Source organism: Sinocyclocheilus grahami, unplaced genomic scaffold, assembly GCF_001515645.1.
Source record: "Sinocyclocheilus grahami isolate Dianchi unplaced genomic scaffold, SAMN03320097.WGS_v1.1 scaffold31.1, whole genome shotgun sequence".
In the NCBI taxonomy this organism is placed as follows: Eukaryota; Metazoa; Chordata; class Actinopteri; order Cypriniformes; family Cyprinidae; genus Sinocyclocheilus; species Sinocyclocheilus grahami.
In genome coordinates, this window is record NW_015505210.1 from 3,672,603 (window position 1) to 3,690,544 (window position 17,942).

General features: G+C 37.2%; 1 protein-coding gene and 1 pseudogene across 1 annotated transcript; both read left to right on the top strand.

The window, feature by feature from the left end:
- The first annotated feature begins 4,082 nt into the window (after positions 1-4,082).
- LOC107576153 (uncharacterized) lies at positions 4,083-6,578 on the top strand (annotated as a pseudogene).
- A 478-nt stretch (positions 6,579-7,056) lies between these two features.
- On the top strand, positions 7,057-16,099 carry LOC107575038 (matrix metalloproteinase-15-like). Its single transcript, XM_016261449.1, has 10 exons — positions 7,057-7,594; positions 8,708-8,856; positions 10,331-10,453; positions 10,559-10,863; positions 11,078-11,239; positions 12,430-12,698; positions 12,946-13,084; positions 13,801-13,948; positions 14,831-14,946; positions 15,293-16,099. The coding sequence occupies exons 1-10, from the start codon at positions 7,478-7,480 to the stop codon at positions 15,703-15,705; spliced, it is 1,941 nt and encodes a 646-aa protein (XP_016116935.1). The 5' UTR covers positions 7,057-7,477; the 3' UTR covers positions 15,706-16,099.
- The last annotated feature ends 1,843 nt before the right edge of the window (positions 16,100-17,942 follow it).

The window sequence follows — 17,942 nt, forward strand, 5'->3', positions numbered from 1 at the left end:
TCGAGCGCCGATCAATGGATTTGTTTTGAATACGTCATACGAGTCACGTGTTCTTTAAAAACATATGAAAGTGACGTGACATGTGGCCAGAACATGTACTGCTTCGTTGCAGGAAGTACAACAAAGAAAGATGCCATTTTATTCAGTCATTAAAGAAGGTTGATCACAAAGACTTCTCTATAACTGGTATTCTAGGGGAAAAGGCTATATATGATTGCATCATTAAGTTTATTAAAGAAACGAAGTTAAGTAAAAGAATTTAAAAGTTTTTTTTTATTTTTTTTTTTTAATGAAAATCTGTTTATTTATTTATTTATTTTTACTATTAATTTGTTTTTTTGTTTCTTCTCGCACTGTCAATCCCATAAACACGTATTCTGTTCCACACTCCAGTCCAGTTGGTGGCGGTAATGCACCTACAAGTTGGTTTGCCAACCGCCAATAAACACCAAAGAAGAAGACATGTGGCCAAGTATGGTGACCCATACTCGGAATTAGTGCTCTGCATTTACCCATCCAAAGCGCACACACACAGCAGTGAACACACACACACCGTGAACACACACCCGGAGCAGTGGGCAGCCATTTTTTTTGCTGCGGCGCCCGGGGAGCAGTTGGGGGTTTGGTGCCTTGCTCAAGGGCACCTCAGTCGTGGTATTGAACTCCCCCCCCACCTACAATGCCTGCCGCCCACAACCCACAACCTTTGGGTTATGAGTCCGACTCTCTAACCATTAGGCCACGACTTGGTTGGAGATGTTTATTAAGGAAAGATATTAAGATGCTGTTAAATGCTGTCATTTGAGAATAGGACTGGTTATAATAGTTTTACTAATAGTTAAAGTGTTTATATGTGTATTTATTATGTATGTACACAATGTATATGCTATGTAAATCCATTATATGTTTCATAATGTATTTTGTATATGTGTGCTACTTTATAAATGAATTAATACATTTTTGCTTCATTATTATTTTATTTTATTTTTCGTCGGTACCGATCCATAAACGTCATGCCAAAGAAGTGATTGGTGGTTTACAGTGTTGGGGGTAACGCATTACAAGTAACGCGAGTTACGTAATCAGATTACTTTTTTCAAGTAACTAGTAAAGTAACGCATTACTTTTTAATTTAGAAGAGAATCTCTGAGTTACTTTTTCAAATAAGTAACGCAAGTTACTTTTTTTCCCGATTTATTGACTGACAGCTCTCCTGTCCCCATGTTGAGAGAAATCAGATGTTACTGTAGTTCTAAAATAAATATGAATATGCATTAATTCATCTCACTCGCAAAAAAAAACCACACAGATTCAGTATTCCTCAAAATGAATAAAAATAATGCAACTCAGAATATGACGCAAACCTGCAATATTTAAATGTTAAACAACACAAATATCCTTTATGTATTTAATCCCATTCTATTTGCTTCTGAGCTTCGATGATCCAGTTCAACCATACTAACAAGCAAAAATTACTCAAACATTTGTGTCTTTTTTTATTGCTGAAGTGTGTTGAAATTTCTTCTTCTGTATTGTACTTTACTTTCCCTTCAGCCTGAGGCTTATTCATTTCACTTTTGGTGTGAAAAGGCTTTTATATTTGCCAAAAATATAACTTTTTTATTTTAAAAACAAACAAGCAAGCCCTGTCCAGATTTAAAAAGTAACGTAAAAGTAACGTTACGCATTACTTTCCATAAAAAGTAACTAAGTAACGTAATTAGTTACTTTTTTATGGTGTAACGCAATATTGTAATGCATTACTTTTAAAAGTAACTTTCCCCAACACTGGTGGTTTAACGTGTCAAGACGACCAGGGGCAAGTTCAAGTTACAACATAAACATAATATTACAACTTATATGTACAAAATGATGCAGTTATTGCGTTCTATAGTCAGAATGTGTGATCCTGTTGTGGATGCGCTCTTCCCATATCAACGCGCTGGAACACAGCAACTAAACCCAAAGAATTCACATAGTTTTATTATAATAACGTTCTCATTAGAATGTTATATACACGACATTCCCAATCATAGTTATTAATGTTGTGCACTGCTGTTTGAGCTGCGTGCGCTGAGCTAAAGATGATCACCGGTAAACTGAAGCGCTCTTTTAACTTAACCAAACGCATTCTATATGAGATAAATCAGATATATATCAAATAAACACAATATTACAACGTACAATTGCACAAAAGGCTGCAAACGAACAGCGCGCATCTGAAGTGTCTCTGAAGGAAATAATGCATTATTTATCGGCTTTAAGATATCGGCCAAATTTTCTTATCAGGCCGATACCGATAACAGAAAAAAATGAGCATTTATCGGCCGATACCGATATGGTGGCCGATATATCGTGCATCCCTAGTAATATGTAGTGATACTTTCATAAACTTGTCTATACTCCTCTGATTATATAATGGTAAATATTACAATATCATAGCACAACAACAGCGATCAGCAATAACGATAAGTCTAATACTCACAATAAAAATAATAAGGTCATATAGATCATAACACAGTCTTGGCGGTAAGAAGTGGATTATCCATCACCTGAAATGTTTGTCTTTTCATCCTGAAATGCGAGGCAAATTTTGGATCACAATAATTAGGAACCACAGTTTCCACAAATCCCTTCATTTGATTGGGATGTTCTCTTTTATTCTGGAGGGCAAGGGCAGTGACTGTACCATCGAGCGTATTTTGCAGTATTAAACACGTATTTATACCGATTTCATCAGGCTCCGAAAATTCTTCAAAAAGAACACACAGAATGGCCTTCTCAGCTGCCATAGTTGCAACTCTTGCGTCATCAGAACAGGGTGTTCAACACACCACCGTTTCCGTTTAAAAAACGTTTTGCATCGTTTTTGTCGGGGCTGAACGCAGCCCAGGTGTCACTCATCAAATTAATTTAGCGTTTCCTCTCTGATGTATTTAATCAATATTTACTTGAATGAGACATGTAGACTAGATATTAGGCTTATTTAAAATTGCTATGTTCAAAAACTATTATCCAAACACTTAAAAAATCTAAATAAAAAGGATTTGCTGATACAAATGACGAATTAGAAATTAAAGGTGTCTTTTGTTTTTAGTGTGGCAGTGTCAGATTTTACCTCAGTAATTTCTCACTCGCTGTAATTTTTCTCTCATAGATGTTTCTGCATCTTGCAACCTTACTTTGTGCTGTTGGGAGTATTTCTGGTAAGGTCACATGTGATGGTAATATGTTTTTTCAGTCAAGTCTGTTTATTAAAGCCATTTTTTCATCCAGGTGAATGTGAAATATCACAGTGTTGTGACCCAGCTACCTGCATTTTGTCGCTAAGGCGAACTTGTAAATTTGCAGTTGGCTACTTTGGAGATCTCTGTGACCAGGGTAAAGGAGAGTTAACCTTATAGGAAAAACTGTATAACCAGTTGAATGAATTGCTGGTCTTAGCTGTTTTAAACTGATCTCCTAGCTTGGCATTTAGCTGGTTGTCAAGCTGGGACCAGGTTCACGTAAGTCTTAAAGGGGTCCTATTATGCTTTTTCACTTTTTCAACTTTAGTTAGTCTGTAATGTTGCTGTTTGAGCATAAAAAAGATCTGCAAAGTTACAAAGCTCAAAGTCCAATTCAAAAGGAGATATTTTATTTAACAGAAATCACTATTCAAAAACTACAACGAACGACTCGTTTGGACTACAACCCATATTTTCCGGGATTTGTGATATCACAAATATCGACGAATGGGACGAGACCTGGTTGACAACCTAGTATGAGAGCCTGTTCTAGTACACCCCCAAAACAAAATCAAGACTTTGTAAAAGAGCATAATAGGACCCCTTTAAGCAAAATTCTTTTTGTCTAACTTCAGTTTTTTTAGTATTATTTTTTCGTTAATATATTAGAAATAAAATGACAGACTATACCTTTGGGGATTTAAGACAAGTTGGAAGGTTATCCTTACTTCATGTTAGGATAACTTCAAGTTGTTTACAATGATTTTTAAGATTATTTTCAAGAATTAGAATTTTTAAGATTTAAGAAGAAAATAAGAACATTAAGTTTTTTTTTCTTCTTTTTTTCTCGTAATGATGTTTTGTGAATCTGGCCCTGGATTTTTAGCTGAGTAAGACCGTTTTTTCATGTTGTTTTAATTTTAACGAATTTTTGTATTAATCAAATATATCCTAGTGGATGAAGAGTTCTTCAAGTACTACAATGTGGCAGTAGAAGCAGTTAATTTGACTAACGCCAGCTGCCGTGTCCATAGAGGGGAGATCTCTGGATCGTCTTATTTCGTCTTATTTGCACACACCAATGGACCAGTACACTGCCTGTGGAGGCAAACCTCTGGAGGTGCAGTACTATTTTTCTTAAAATATGCAAGCATCAATGCACATACACATTACATATCTCCAAATGTTACCGACTCTAGAAGAACATAATGCACATTGCGTACTCCTTAATGCTGATGTCTGACCCACCTGTCTATGGAAACATTGTGAGAGATCCAGTTGTGCAGACTGAGTACAAGTGCATCTATACGTACATCCGTAGACTCAGACTGGCATTTCCCATCATCTCTTTATTTTAAAGGAAAAGTTCACCCAAAAATGAAAATTTGTTGAAAATGTACTCACCCTCAAGCCATTCAAGATGTAGATGGGATTATTTCTTCATTGGAGCAGATCTGGAGAAATATATCATTACACCACTTGTTCACCAATGGATCCTCTGCAGTGAATGGGTGCCGTCAGAATAAGAGTCCAAACAGCTGATAAAAACATCACAATCCACAAGTAATCTACACGTCTCCAGTCCATCAATTAACATTGCTCAATCATCTTAATGATTGTTTTGTTTCTTCACAAGACATTAATTGATGGATTGTTAAAAATTGCTAAAACGATGAAGAAACAAACGTATCTACATTTTGGATGGTCCAACATTTTTTCAAATTATCCTTGATAAAGCACGTGTTTAACCAATTTGATTTGTTTTTGAAGTGAAAGAATGTTCAAGGTGGATGAAGTGGATGCCATGGTGGAGATGAGCCTGTATAAAGATCACACATAAACTGAAGCTTTTACCAGCACACCTACTATTAAGCTCGGAGATAAAATCTATGTCCAGATCCAAGTGACAGAGCCAGAAGATTTCTTCCATCTGAGAGTAAATTAGTATTGGGCTACACAGACTCCTCAAGCTAATGATAAGTCAGGCTTTAGCCACACACTGCTGGTAAACGGGTAAGTTAGTATAGGGAATGATCTGTAAATCTTAAATCCAGATGTCCCTTTTTAGCACCAATAACCAACACAGTCTCGTGGCAATTTGTAACTATTTTGTTTTTGGTGACTGAAGGCACAGAAACTTTTGTAAAATTTTGTAGGCAAAGAAGGTCTATTGTCCATTATCAATAGTGTACGCTCTAAAAAAATGCTGGGTTAAATACTACCCAGTGCTGGGTAAAATAGGGACAAACCCTGCAATTGGGCTGTTTTGACCCAGCGGTTGGGTTAAATGTTTAACCCAACCTTCTGGGTAGTAACCCAACCGCTGGGTCAAAACAACCCAATTGCTGGGTTTGTCCCTATTTTACCCAGGGGTGGGTAGTATTTAACCCAGCATTTTTTAGAGTGTAGCAATGCAATAAGTACCACTTAAGGGTAAGTCACATTTTGGAGAATTTTTTTAAAGATGAAAAGCGATGCATAAGGCACAGCTTGCACTTAAGTCACTCTCAAACCAAGCAGCTGTCTGTTGGTCAACACAGCAAATTAGTGTGACCAAACAAAATATGCATTGGGGAAATTTTTCAGCCTCATACAAAACTCCCGATCACATGGATTCCTGTTTAAGTGACTGGATGTTGGCTGTGAAACTTGGCCAACAACAGAAAGTGTGACCACACCAATCGGCACCTCATTAAATAGTTACATTTTCTCATAAGATTGAGTTGCAATAACTTTTTTAAAATAAATATTTAAATAATAAAAATACATAAAAAACATACTTTCAGAAATGTCTTGATTTTTTTTCTGATTGTCTTCAAGGTGCACAAATGATAAAACAACTTAATTTGGTAACGGCACGGCGCACCCTACAGGAACAAACAGTGAGGGGTCGACTGTCCGTTATTCGTTTGATATGTTTCAGTTTGTATAGGAGCCCCACAGTTTCTACCTGCACTGCATCTCTGCACACCTGAGGATGGAAAGTCTTGTATTCCTGTAAGCATTTTTTTTAACCAGTTGGTTTCAGAAAATCACACAAAATCAATTTTCCATTGTTAACCTGACCTGATTTCTTTTAGGAATGTAAAACTGTATCCAAAAGAGAGGTGGTTATGGATGAGCAAGCTCAAGGCCTGCTGTCTTATGGACCAATCAGATGGGAGCTGTTTATGTAGTGTCCTATGACATTTTAATACATGTTTCATGTTTTACCCATATGGATGTTGTCTGATTTTAGATCTCCTCACATATTGTCTTCCGTTGGCAGTGATTTTGACCCTGGGCATCTTCCTTTTCATTCTTATCAGTATCACCAAAGCAGGAATTTGACGACACATGACAAATAGCTAAATAAATCACATTTATACCCAACACATAATGGTTTGTGTTTGGTACAAAAGCTGCCTCAAGTACACAAGCTAACTATTAGCATGTTAGCTCTGAGTGAACACTCCAAGATAATAGACCGTCAGTGAACATTAAATGTTTTGTCAAGGAAATTTAGTTTTTGAAGTAAAATTAGCTTGAATGTGATTCACAAAGAGGCATTGATCTTTTTTTTCTTTTCTTGCATACTGTGAATCGCACTTTATTTACATTACTGAATATGAACAACAGGTGGCAGTGAGAACTAAATATTGAGTTACATGCTTGACTGATTTTGTTCTTCAAATAAACCAATTTCAGTGCATCTCCCTTAATCTGCGTTTTCTTAAAAATACATATGGAATGTTTATTGTAAAACCAAAAATGGCGTGCATAATATCACAAAGGTAAACAGAGAAAGTGGGCAGGGAATCGGGTGCGGCTGCGTGCTGCAGAATGGCATGAGATCCTCATGAGCTTTCATGCTCATATTTGGTGTCCTGCAACATATTGAGGATCGTTTCGAGGGCACTCCGCCTGGTCCTCGGCATTTCCAGATGGGTTTATCCAGGCGGTGCTTATATCAACACAGACAATGCAGATATCAAGAAGTAGTGTCTTTATTCAATATTTAATGGGTAGATAGCTGCTGGTCATGCTAATGTTATAGTTTACAAGCTTGCGCACGCCGCTGGAGACCTATTCCAACTTGTTTGCACGGATAACAATACAAAAAACGTGCACTAAGTTAGTGGGTTTGTGGTCCGATAAGAACAATGAGTTCATTTTGGTGATAAAAGATTGTAGAATCTCCCAGGTTGCGATCTAATCTAAGCGATTCCAGGTTGTGTGTTCGTTGCCATTGCTGTGCCGGGAGTGGAGAGATGTCAGCCCGCAGGAGTAGATCGCATCGGGCGCTCAGACCTGTGACTATGATTTTCATCCTACTGTTTGTCAACATTGCTGAAACGACTGCAGACGAAGACGCTTTTAACGCGGAGGTTTGTGGACTCTATCGTTATGATTGTTGTACTAACATACTGACGGCACGAAACTAACTTAGTGGGCTTTATATTTGTACATGTTGAGTTGTGAAATTCTGTTTGGCCACATTTTGCTTTGGTCTTCCAGGTTTGGACAAATATTTAGAAAACTTTTCAATTTGAAATCGGTTTGATCGATTAATTTCGTCATTTACACTTTTCAACTAATATGTTCTTTAATATCAAGTTTACTGATAAATAACGCCATTCACACTTTAACGTCTTGTTTGGATAATTACTCAACTTTTGAAATAATTATTTGTTAATTGTAATTATTTGTTAATTAATTGTCAAGTGATAAATGTGTACCTTAACAATTAGACTTAAACCGAAACAAATATGAAAATTTACGTTTATATAGGTCAAAACAGCTTTAATTAAATATAATGCTGTAAATAACAACACCAATAGATGTTATTATTATTAAAATATTATATATTGTATATACAATGATCAGCATATCAATGCGTTAGAAAGCAGTTTATTGGACACATAACTGATAAATACATATAAGCAGTCAAAAAAGCTTTTTTTTCTTCTTTTCTTTTCTTTACTTCTTACAGGACCATAGAGTTTCGTTGGGTTACCTGGTATTATTCATTTAGAATCCAATCCTATCTGTTTAGTAACCGTTTGGTAATTTCAAAGTTGAAAATTATAATAGGAAGTTTCTGCAACCTCTGGTGAACTTCACATCTGTCCTGTGTGTAAGGATGTTTACATCTGTCCTCATAGCCTGACCATGTGGCAGTAGTCTTAACTGAAACACATTCAGATATTAATATTCATATTAATATTCAGTTCTTAACCAAACATTTAAAAATTGTCTCTGGCATACTTTTATTTTTATACTGTGTTTATGTAGTTTAAGGCTCAACTTATCTTATTCCAAACCTCCATAACATTTCCTTATGGATTCTAACGGATAGTTGCAAAATCAGAAAGCTCGTCTATTAATGTCTTCCTGTATGTTTGTTTTTCCTTTCTGTTGTGTCACCACACTTATTAGTAGTAGTTGTTGCAATACATTGTCAACTCTCCAAAATGTTCTGTCTCTGTTGTTCCTCATAGTCATGGCTGAGGATGTATGGCTACCTGTCCCAGGCTAGCAGACAAATGTCCACCATACAATCAGCCCAGATCCTTTCAAGTGCCATTAAGGACATGCAGCGCTTCTATGGCCTGGAGGTGACCGGACACATGGACTTGGCCACTCTTAAGTATGATTTTCTCTTCTTCAGCTGCCTGTGGAACAATAAGATTATCTTAGTCTGTTTCGATTGTGTGTAACTGAGAAAATATAAACTGTGAAACAGTGTAAGTAGGTCATGTAGCTTATCCTTACCACTCATGACTTAATACAATTTGTATTTTTAACAACAAGAATAATTTTATTATTAATAAAATAATTTATCTATTTTAAAATGGGTTTAGAATTAATGTTAATTATTATTAATAATGTTATTAATAATTTCATACCAATCTTGTTATTGTTAACAAAAACTATTACAAATTTTTTTTGTTAATGGAAATAAAGCTGTAATAAAATATAAATATTAGATGAAAAAAATTTAAAACTTAAAAATGTTGCATTGGCAACTAAGTGAAAAAGTTTAAGTTTAGGTTAAAACTGAAAAAGATATAAATTAAAGCTAAATATAAAATATATATATAAAAAACGAATTAAAAATGACAAAAGCACATAAAAGTAAGATGCTTTATTGTCATTGCACAAAGTACAACAAAATGTAGAATGGCAGCTTTTCAGAAAGCAAGAAACATCTAAAAATACATGTGTACACACAAAAATATATTACAGTAAAATTAAAATAACTGAAGTTAACTGAAAATATAAAAAAATAATTCAAAATATTAATAATACTATAATAATATAGCAATAATACTAAATTATGTTGATATATAAAATTATCATCTTATATATAATTACACACACTTATATGTATATATGTGTGTGTGTGTTATATACATACACACTATATATATATATATATACAGTGGGGGGAAAAAGTATTTAGTCAGCCACCAATTGTGCAAGTTCTCCCACTTAAAAAGATGAGAGAGGCCTGTAATTTTCATCATAGGTATACCTCAACTATGAGAGACAAAATGAGAAAAAAAAAATCCAGAAAATCACATTGTAGGATTTTTAAAGAATTTCAAAACGTTTAAAGAAGGTCAAACGTTTTCTGTAAGTCTTCACAAGGTTTTCACACACTGTTGCTGGTATTTTGGCCCATTCCTCCATGCAGATCTCCTCTAGAGCAGTAATGTTTTGGGGCTGTCGCTGGGCAACACGGATTTTCAACTCCCTCCAAAGATTTTCTATGGGGTTGAGATCTGAAGACTGGCTAGGCCACTCCAGGACCTAGAAATGCTTCTTACGAAGCCACTCCTTCATTGCCCGGGCGGTGTGTTTGGGATCATTGTCATGCTCAAAGACCCAGCCACGTTTCATCTTCAATGCCCTTGCTGATGGAAGGAAGTTTTCACTCAAAATCTCACGATACAAGGCCCCATTCATTCTTTCGTTTACACGGATCAGTCGTCCTGGTCCCTTTGCAGAAAAACAGCCCCAAAGCATGATGTTTCCACCCCCATGCTTCACAGTAGGTATTTGCCCCACTGTATATATATATATATATATATATATATAAAAAAAAAAATCCTTTTCAGTGCCATGAAAAGACCTCGCTGTGGAGTTCCTGACCGTTTTGAGGAGTCAACAGAGGGAGGTACTCGCCGTAAGCGGTACGCACTTACTGGCCACAAGTGGGATCAGGACAGGCTGACTTACAGGTGAATTAAACCTCAATACTACGAAAACAAATTCAGTTTACATTGATCAAGTTAATGATCATCAAGTTAATGATGAGAAAAAATAATCTTTATTTCCTGCCCAAGCATTCAGAACCACTCACCCAAAGTGGGCCAGGAGCAGACCTACGAGGCTATTCGCAAAGCCTTCCAGGTTTGGGAGAAAGTAACGCCTCTGAGGTTCAAGGAGGTCCCGTATCATGAGATAAAGAATGGCAGTGAGGGGCCTGACATAATACTACTGTTTGCCTCTGGATATCATGGCGATATGTCTCTCTTTGATGGGGAAGGAGGCTCTCTGGCACATGCTTTTTTCCCCGGTCCTGGAATGGGAGGAGACACACATTTCGATATAGACGAGCCATGGACCTTGAACCAACGGGAGAGCTCAGGTGTGAACAATTTTCTGCAGTCTTTTTCCTACTTCAAAGTAAATTCACATTTTTTTACTGTGTATTAGCTTAGCGTTTACTTTCCCACAGAGAATGTGTGGATGTTAGCAGCATTTAAATGTCTATGAACTGTTCAGAAACCGATTTAACCCTTTGGTTTTTTTTTTTAGTTTATAGTTTAGTCATTTAATTAGCTGTTTTTGTTTGGTTGTAGGCATCGACTTGTTTCTGGTTGCAGTTCATGAGTTGGGTCATGCGCTGGGGTTGGAGCACTCCAACAACCCTTCTGCCATAATGGCGTCTTTCTACCAGTGGATGGACACAGATAGCTTCTCATTGACTGAAGATGATATAAATGGCATTCATCAGATCTATGGTAAGCTAGTCTGAGATATTTCCTGTTTAGTTAATTTACCTTACTGTCGATTATAGTTAATTAAATTAGGTCCATTATATGAATTCGCACGTGTTGTATGGATTTTACACAACAGTTCAATAAACATGAGGTTAATATTGAGTAACTTACTTCTGAGACACAATATTGGAAATTACTTTGTCTGTTTTTGTTCCACCATCGGAAATGGTTCCAAACAAAGCTGTAATGTTGCATGTCTGCGAGTAACACACAGTAGTGGTTTGTTGTTCCTAAATGAGTGAATGATTCAGTAATATTAGTTGTTTCTTTTCTGGAAGAATCAGTGGTTTTTAATGACTTTGTTAACTGAATTGATTCAGTGATTTGCTCAAAAAGACAATCACTGGTTTCCTTCCTGGTTGAATCAGTGTTTTTTTACTTAATCAGTTAATTGAATGATTCACTCATTACAACATTCATTTGTTTAATTCCTGAATGAATCAGCATTTCTTTAACGAATCAGTTAACTGAATGATTCAATGATTCACGCATAAACAATCGCGTTTCGTTCCTGTTTTATTCAATGTTTTTTTAATGAATCGATTAATTGAATGATTCAGTCATTAAGACGGTCACTTGTTTCATTCCTGAATGAATCAATGTTTTTTAATCTGTTAACTGATTTAGAGGCACAAAAATCCCCACAACTAACACAGTCAAGCAACCCAGAATTATAAAAATGGTGAAATATCCCAGTGTTATTAGACTAAATAACAGCACTCTTGGAATGCCACATTCATTTTCAATGTCAGTGTGAATCCCCCTTTATGCAAAATTCCAGATGACACTTTTGCATTTGAAAATGTGTATCTAATGCAACTGTGAATTCTTACACGCAGATCAGTCATTATCCAATGATTTCTTTAGGCGTTGCCACATTTATGATACAGTTGTCATCCACACTCTGCTTTTTTATGTGCTTGTGGCTTCAGTCCAGTTGCATTGAGTTCTGCACCAATTAATTTTTCAGTGTATGTGTCTTTGTTTGAGTCTGTTTTCTCCATTTGAAAGCCTTCCACTGCTGGCTGAATGAGCCTCATGGGCCTTCTGGTGCTGGATGGAAAAGTGACGCGTTCTGTGTCAACGCAGTATGTGTGGAAAAGAGGATGATTAGCTAAGTGTGAAAATACATTATGGTTTGGTATTTACAGGACCTCCAGAGACTGTCACCACTCAAGCACCTCCCACCACAACCCTGTTTACAACCACTGCCGAGCCGGAGCCCACCACTACAGTGGCCCAACAGAAAACAACCAGAGCCTCGCTGCAGCCCACCAAGCCCTGGGTGCCTCCGGTCCACCCCACCAGGAGGTCCCATAGACCCCAGCCCACAGCTCGCTCAGATCAGGATGCACCTGACATCTGCGAGGGGAACTTTGACACGGTGACCGTGTTAAGAGGGGAGATGTTTGTGTTCAAGGTTAGAAACAATGACCTTCAGTAAGTGCAGTTATATTGTATATAGTGGTTATTCATAAAAAGCCCACTTAGAACACATTAGTAACTGCATAAATATGTACTAAACTACAAGCAATGTATTTTGTTTGTTTTTGACCATCATTTGAATCAGGTGTCTGCAAGATGGTCGAATGTTTCTGACAAAGCATAAATCTCCACACATCTTTGTCAAGTGTTATAATTAAATGAATGTTGTTATTGTTTGTCAGGGTCGTTGGTTCTGGAGGGTTAGGAGGAACCGGGTTCTGGATAATTACCCAATGCCAATCTCCTTCTTCTGGATGGGGCTTCCAGAGGACATAGATGCTGCCTATGAACGGCATGATGGGAAATTTGTATTCTTTAAAGGTCTGAGTCATATATTTAATATATATAAATTTAATAACTTCATTTTAGTGAGGTTTATTCTTAAAAAGGGTGAAAAAAACCTTTTGAATTTAATTGTTTTATTTAAACAATTATTTAATTATTTAAGTTGTTGTTGTTTTTTTTGCCAGTGAAGCTGTTATTATTGTGTTCCAAAGTTATTTTTATGACAGTGATAGAATATGATAGACATGTTTAAAAATGACACATCAAAATCATTTGATATTTCACAGTTATCAGTCTACTTCTCCTTTAAACATCTGTTCCTTTTGCTGTAACAGCATCTTGAAGTCAAATTATGTCACTTGTAAAACACTCAGAGAGGTAAGAAGGAAAGTCTGGCAGCATAACAGGACTTCGCCACCATTGCGTCAGCTTCAGCTCCAGATGCTGACTGCTCCGTTTTCATTTTGAGAGAAGAAACCTGGAAAATTTGCAGCAGGGAATGTGTAGTAGAAAGAGCTACAGTTATTGTTTTGTTGTTTATGCAGATTGTGAGATTTCCGGTTTCATTTGTGCATTTGTTTGAGGGGAACTTTACTTTCATGCAACACAAATCATCTGCTGTGCACTCTCAGTAATTGAATAGAGGTCTCTGTGATATCATCTCTCAGCCATGCAACCCCTCCCGTTCAAGTGTTTCCATCTAATGTGGCTTTTTGTCCATTCCCTCTTTGTATTTTGTATCACTCCCGCAGGAAGTAAATACTGGCTTTTCAGAGAAGCAGACGTGGAGCCCGGATACCCTCAGGACTTGTTTCGTTATGGTCAAGGCATGCCTGACAAAGTGGACACAGCAGTGTGGTGGGAACCATCTGGCTATACGTACTTCTTCAGAGGAGACAGGTAAACATGCTGGGGCCTTTGTGCAAAAGGCCAGATGTGTCAAGTGGTTGGGAGTTAGCCAATAACAGAACAACATAAGATTTCTTTCGAGGGCAATTTGATCTGGGGCTTAAAGTGATAGTTCACCCAAAAATTTTAATCCTGTTATCATTTACTCACCCTCCATTTGTTCCAAACCTGTACGAGTTTATTTCTTCTAAAGACATTTTGGTAACAAAACAAACAGTACCCATTGACTTCCATAGTATTTTGTCTTCCAAACTATGGTTACCGTCAGCTGGTCGCTTATGTGTTCAACAGAAGAAAGAAATTCATAGCGTTTGGAACAAGTGGAGGGTGAGTAAATGATGACAGATTTTTGTTTTTTTGGGTGAACTTCTTCTCTTAAATGAAAGAACAGTTAGCTTAAAAATACAAATAAAATTGTCAACATGTCACTCCAACCAAACAATTTTTTGTTTCACATTTCACCTAGAAAAAAATGTAAGAAAAATATAACTAAAGAATGTCCAATTTTATTACCAGAAATTGCTTTATATATATATATTGCAGTATATTTTCAAGAATATATCCCTCAGAAAGTATTATAACAATATAATAGCTATATAATTAAAAAAAGATGTTTATATATATATATATATATAATTAAACTTTTTTTTTTCAGTACCACAATTCAAAACTCATACTTTTTTTGTAAACAAAATATTTTCTTGTTTCTTTCTTTTAATTATGGAATTAAATATTATCTGGACAAAGTTCTGTAAAATATACAGCTTGTGCCTTTTTTTATTTTGTTGTTTCATTAACATTTTTTTTAGTTTTTGTGAGCTAACCATTTATTAGAATTAAAGTGTTAGTTTCCATTACTGCTTTCTCTTGAAGATATTGGCGTTTTAGCGAAGAATCCCGTGCCATGGATAAAGATTACCCTAAATCAGTGAGCGTGTGGGGATCCATTCCTGGCTCCCCGAAAGGGGCCTTCCTCAGTGATGATGGAGGTGAGTCACGCTGGGGTGATGCTGCCCGAGAAAATGTCATGGCTGAATTCAAGAAAAAAGAGAGACATGCCTATTAATCCGAAGCTGAGAAGGAAAATGTGACCTCATTGCTGAAAAACTGGGGCGCAATAAGACCTTCGACTTGAAAACGTTCTGCTCTCACTTCTAATTTCACGCCATTGTTCATGATCATCTTTGGCACATCTTTTTATAGCTGTGGAATTCAGAGCCTGGCTAAAATCTCGTTTGATCAAGCATTTGCCGGTGATTACGTGGAATATTATGCCATATTATTCACTAGTGTATTTATATATACTAATTAACGTTTAAACTCTTTTCCACACAGTGTACACGTACTTCTACAAAGACACCAAATACTGGAGGTTCGATAACAAGCAAATGAAGGTTGACGCTGGATACCCAAGATCCATTTTAAATGATTTCATGGGCTGCCGGGTGCACTTTGATGCAGAAACTAATGTAAATCCCGACCATCGATCACCTGAAACGAATGACAAGAATCAAGACCCTGACGACCACAAAAATGGTGATGAAGAAGATGAGAAAAAGGAAGTAGATGTCATTCTAAGAGTGAAAGAGACTGATGAACACTTCATGACCCTCATCTTGGTGACTGTTCCTCTGGTTCTGGTGCTGTGCATTCTGGGAGTCATATACATCATTATCACCACACTCCAAAGGAAAGAGACACCAAAAGTGTTAGTTCACTGCAAAAGGTCCCTGCAGCAGTGGGTCTGATAACATTCGCACACTTTCGCTACCCAGTAGCCGAATCCTTCTGCACGTTCGTTTTCTAAGAGACACACACACCTTGTCGTTCATGGTGCTCATCCAATCAAAAACCCTGTTCCCAATGTAGAATTTGCACTTTTGATTGTTTTGTGGTTATTTTTTATGTTTGTGAGTGATTTGTCCGTCTGCGAGGTTTCTGTGTTTTTCTCTTGAGCCCGTTCGGTTGTACACTGTGGGAAATGTTGGATGTATGAAAACAAGCTCAGATCAGCACATTTCTTTCACATCCTCTGCTAACCGGCCTCAATAATGGAGGAAACCGCAAACTCCGTGGCGAGGTCTTGCAGAAAGCACAGGGTTTAAGAGAAAAGTCAGGCTTAATAAATTGTCTCACGCACATTTAGCAGGGTTTATAGTCTCTTCCCCCGTGGAGCCTTGCCTGACTTGCATTACACAGATGTTGCTGATTTTGGACTTTATGGAAAGAAAAAGAGGGGGATGGGGGTTTGTAGCCTGCCAGCATTTCCTCTGCCTGAGTTCCACTGAGCGTGCCAAAGACAAGGAGGAGGGGGAAAAGGCGATTTGAGGTGTGGCCGTACTGTCATCATGACCTACATTAGCGCACTTTCCTTTGTTTTCCCCACTGTACTTCCAGTCTCCCCTAGTTGTGAAGTTTTTGTTTTTGAGAGGCATTCCTGGCCTCGAATTGTGTCGTCAGTGCCTTTCAAGGCTGAATCTGTGCCTTAATAGTGCAGCATTTCCTCTGTGTTGGAAATGTACTTATTTTCACTGACGGCCACAGGCTTTTCGTAGTAGACTTTGTGCGGCTTAAGCAAAAAATGCTTTTCTTTGTTCACATGGCCTTCGGTGTTTTAAACCTGTCTTTTTTTTGTATTTCATGTCAATATGAATGTGATTGTGCTTTTTTTTAGTGCCAAAGGGAAAAACACTCCCTTAATTTGATGTTTTATTAGATTTTTTGGATTTGCATCGTTTTATATTAACAATTAAGTAAATCATGCAGGGCATGTATTCCTTTTGTTCACAGATATTATCTGGTATATAGCTTGCTCACAATAAAATGGAGTATAAAGATGTAAGTATCTCTTACATTTTTAACTTCCTCTGCTGATTCTGCACTTCCTTCGTTTTGGTTTGAGAACAGTAACCTTATAGCTTCCATTTTTTAATCTAAGCATATCAGTTACGTTATGGTAGTGTTGTGTAAATGTTATTTTCCTGCTATTGTGCTGAAGGTGCCAGATGTAGCCATCCACCCACTGAATCAAGTCCACTTCCAAAGTGATTCCTCTTGTGGAAAGAATTTTTACAAATTCTAGAAAAAGCCTACAAATTCAATTTATAATGCGTGTTATCTGTTATTTTGACCATAAATGTCTTATTAAAGGGGTCATATGATGTGATTAAAATTTTTCCTTTCTCTTTGGAGTGTTACAAGCTCTTGGTTCATAAAGAAGATCTGTAAAGTTGCAAAGACTAAAGTTTAAAATCCAAAGAGATATTCTTTATAAAAGTTAAGAGTCAACCACGCCTACCTAAAACGGCTCGTTCTAACACGCCCCCAACATGTCTACGTCACGATGTGGGAATATTTGCATAACGCCACCCAAATGTTCACGCAAAGAAAGAAGGCGTAACTTTTATTCTCGCTGTAGTATTGTTGCTGCTGCCATGTCGTGAAGACACTGTGTGTTTCGTTGTAAAAGTGAAACTACTTTGTTTGGCCTTCCAAAAGTGGACGATATTGCTTCGTCATGCCTGGAGTTGATCCGTGCTGGTCACTGAGGGAATACATCAACTGTGCTGTGGATCGCCGGATCGGCTTTCACCGTGGACGAAGCGGAGTCCAGCCCGGGGTCGTCGCATGTGGTTGCCGCAAGCCCGCCCGCCACCGCTCACTCTAGCCCGCCGTGTGTGACGCTGTGTTTTGTTGTGAAAGCAAAACTACTTTGTTTGGTCTTCCAAAAAAGGACAAGACTAGAAATCAGTGGTTAAGTTGTATTTACAACTCTGTTCCAGAAATCTTCAACCCAAATATTCCGATGTGTGCAGCACATTTTATGGAGGACTGTTTCCTGATCCTGGTAGAGAAGACTACAATGCCGGCTGTTCTGACTCACAGACTGTAAGTACGTTTTTTTTATATGTAAAGAATTTGCCACTGACGATTCAAACGCGAGTTTTGAGCAGTGTAGAGTAGCGCTTGTTGTTTGTCATTTCTT

Coding starts and splice junctions, on each gene's coding strand:
- LOC107575038 (XM_016261449.1), top strand. CDS start 7,478: ATGTCAGCCCGCAGGAGTAGATCGCATCGGGCGCTCAGACCTGTGACT. Junction 11,240..12,429: donor TGGCATTCATCAGATCTATG/GTAAGCTAGTCT, acceptor TGGTATTTACAG/GACCTCCAGAGACTGTCACC. Junction 12,699..12,945: donor GGGAGATGTTTGTGTTCAAG/GTTAGAAACAAT, acceptor ATTGTTTGTCAG/GGTCGTTGGTTCTGGAGGGT.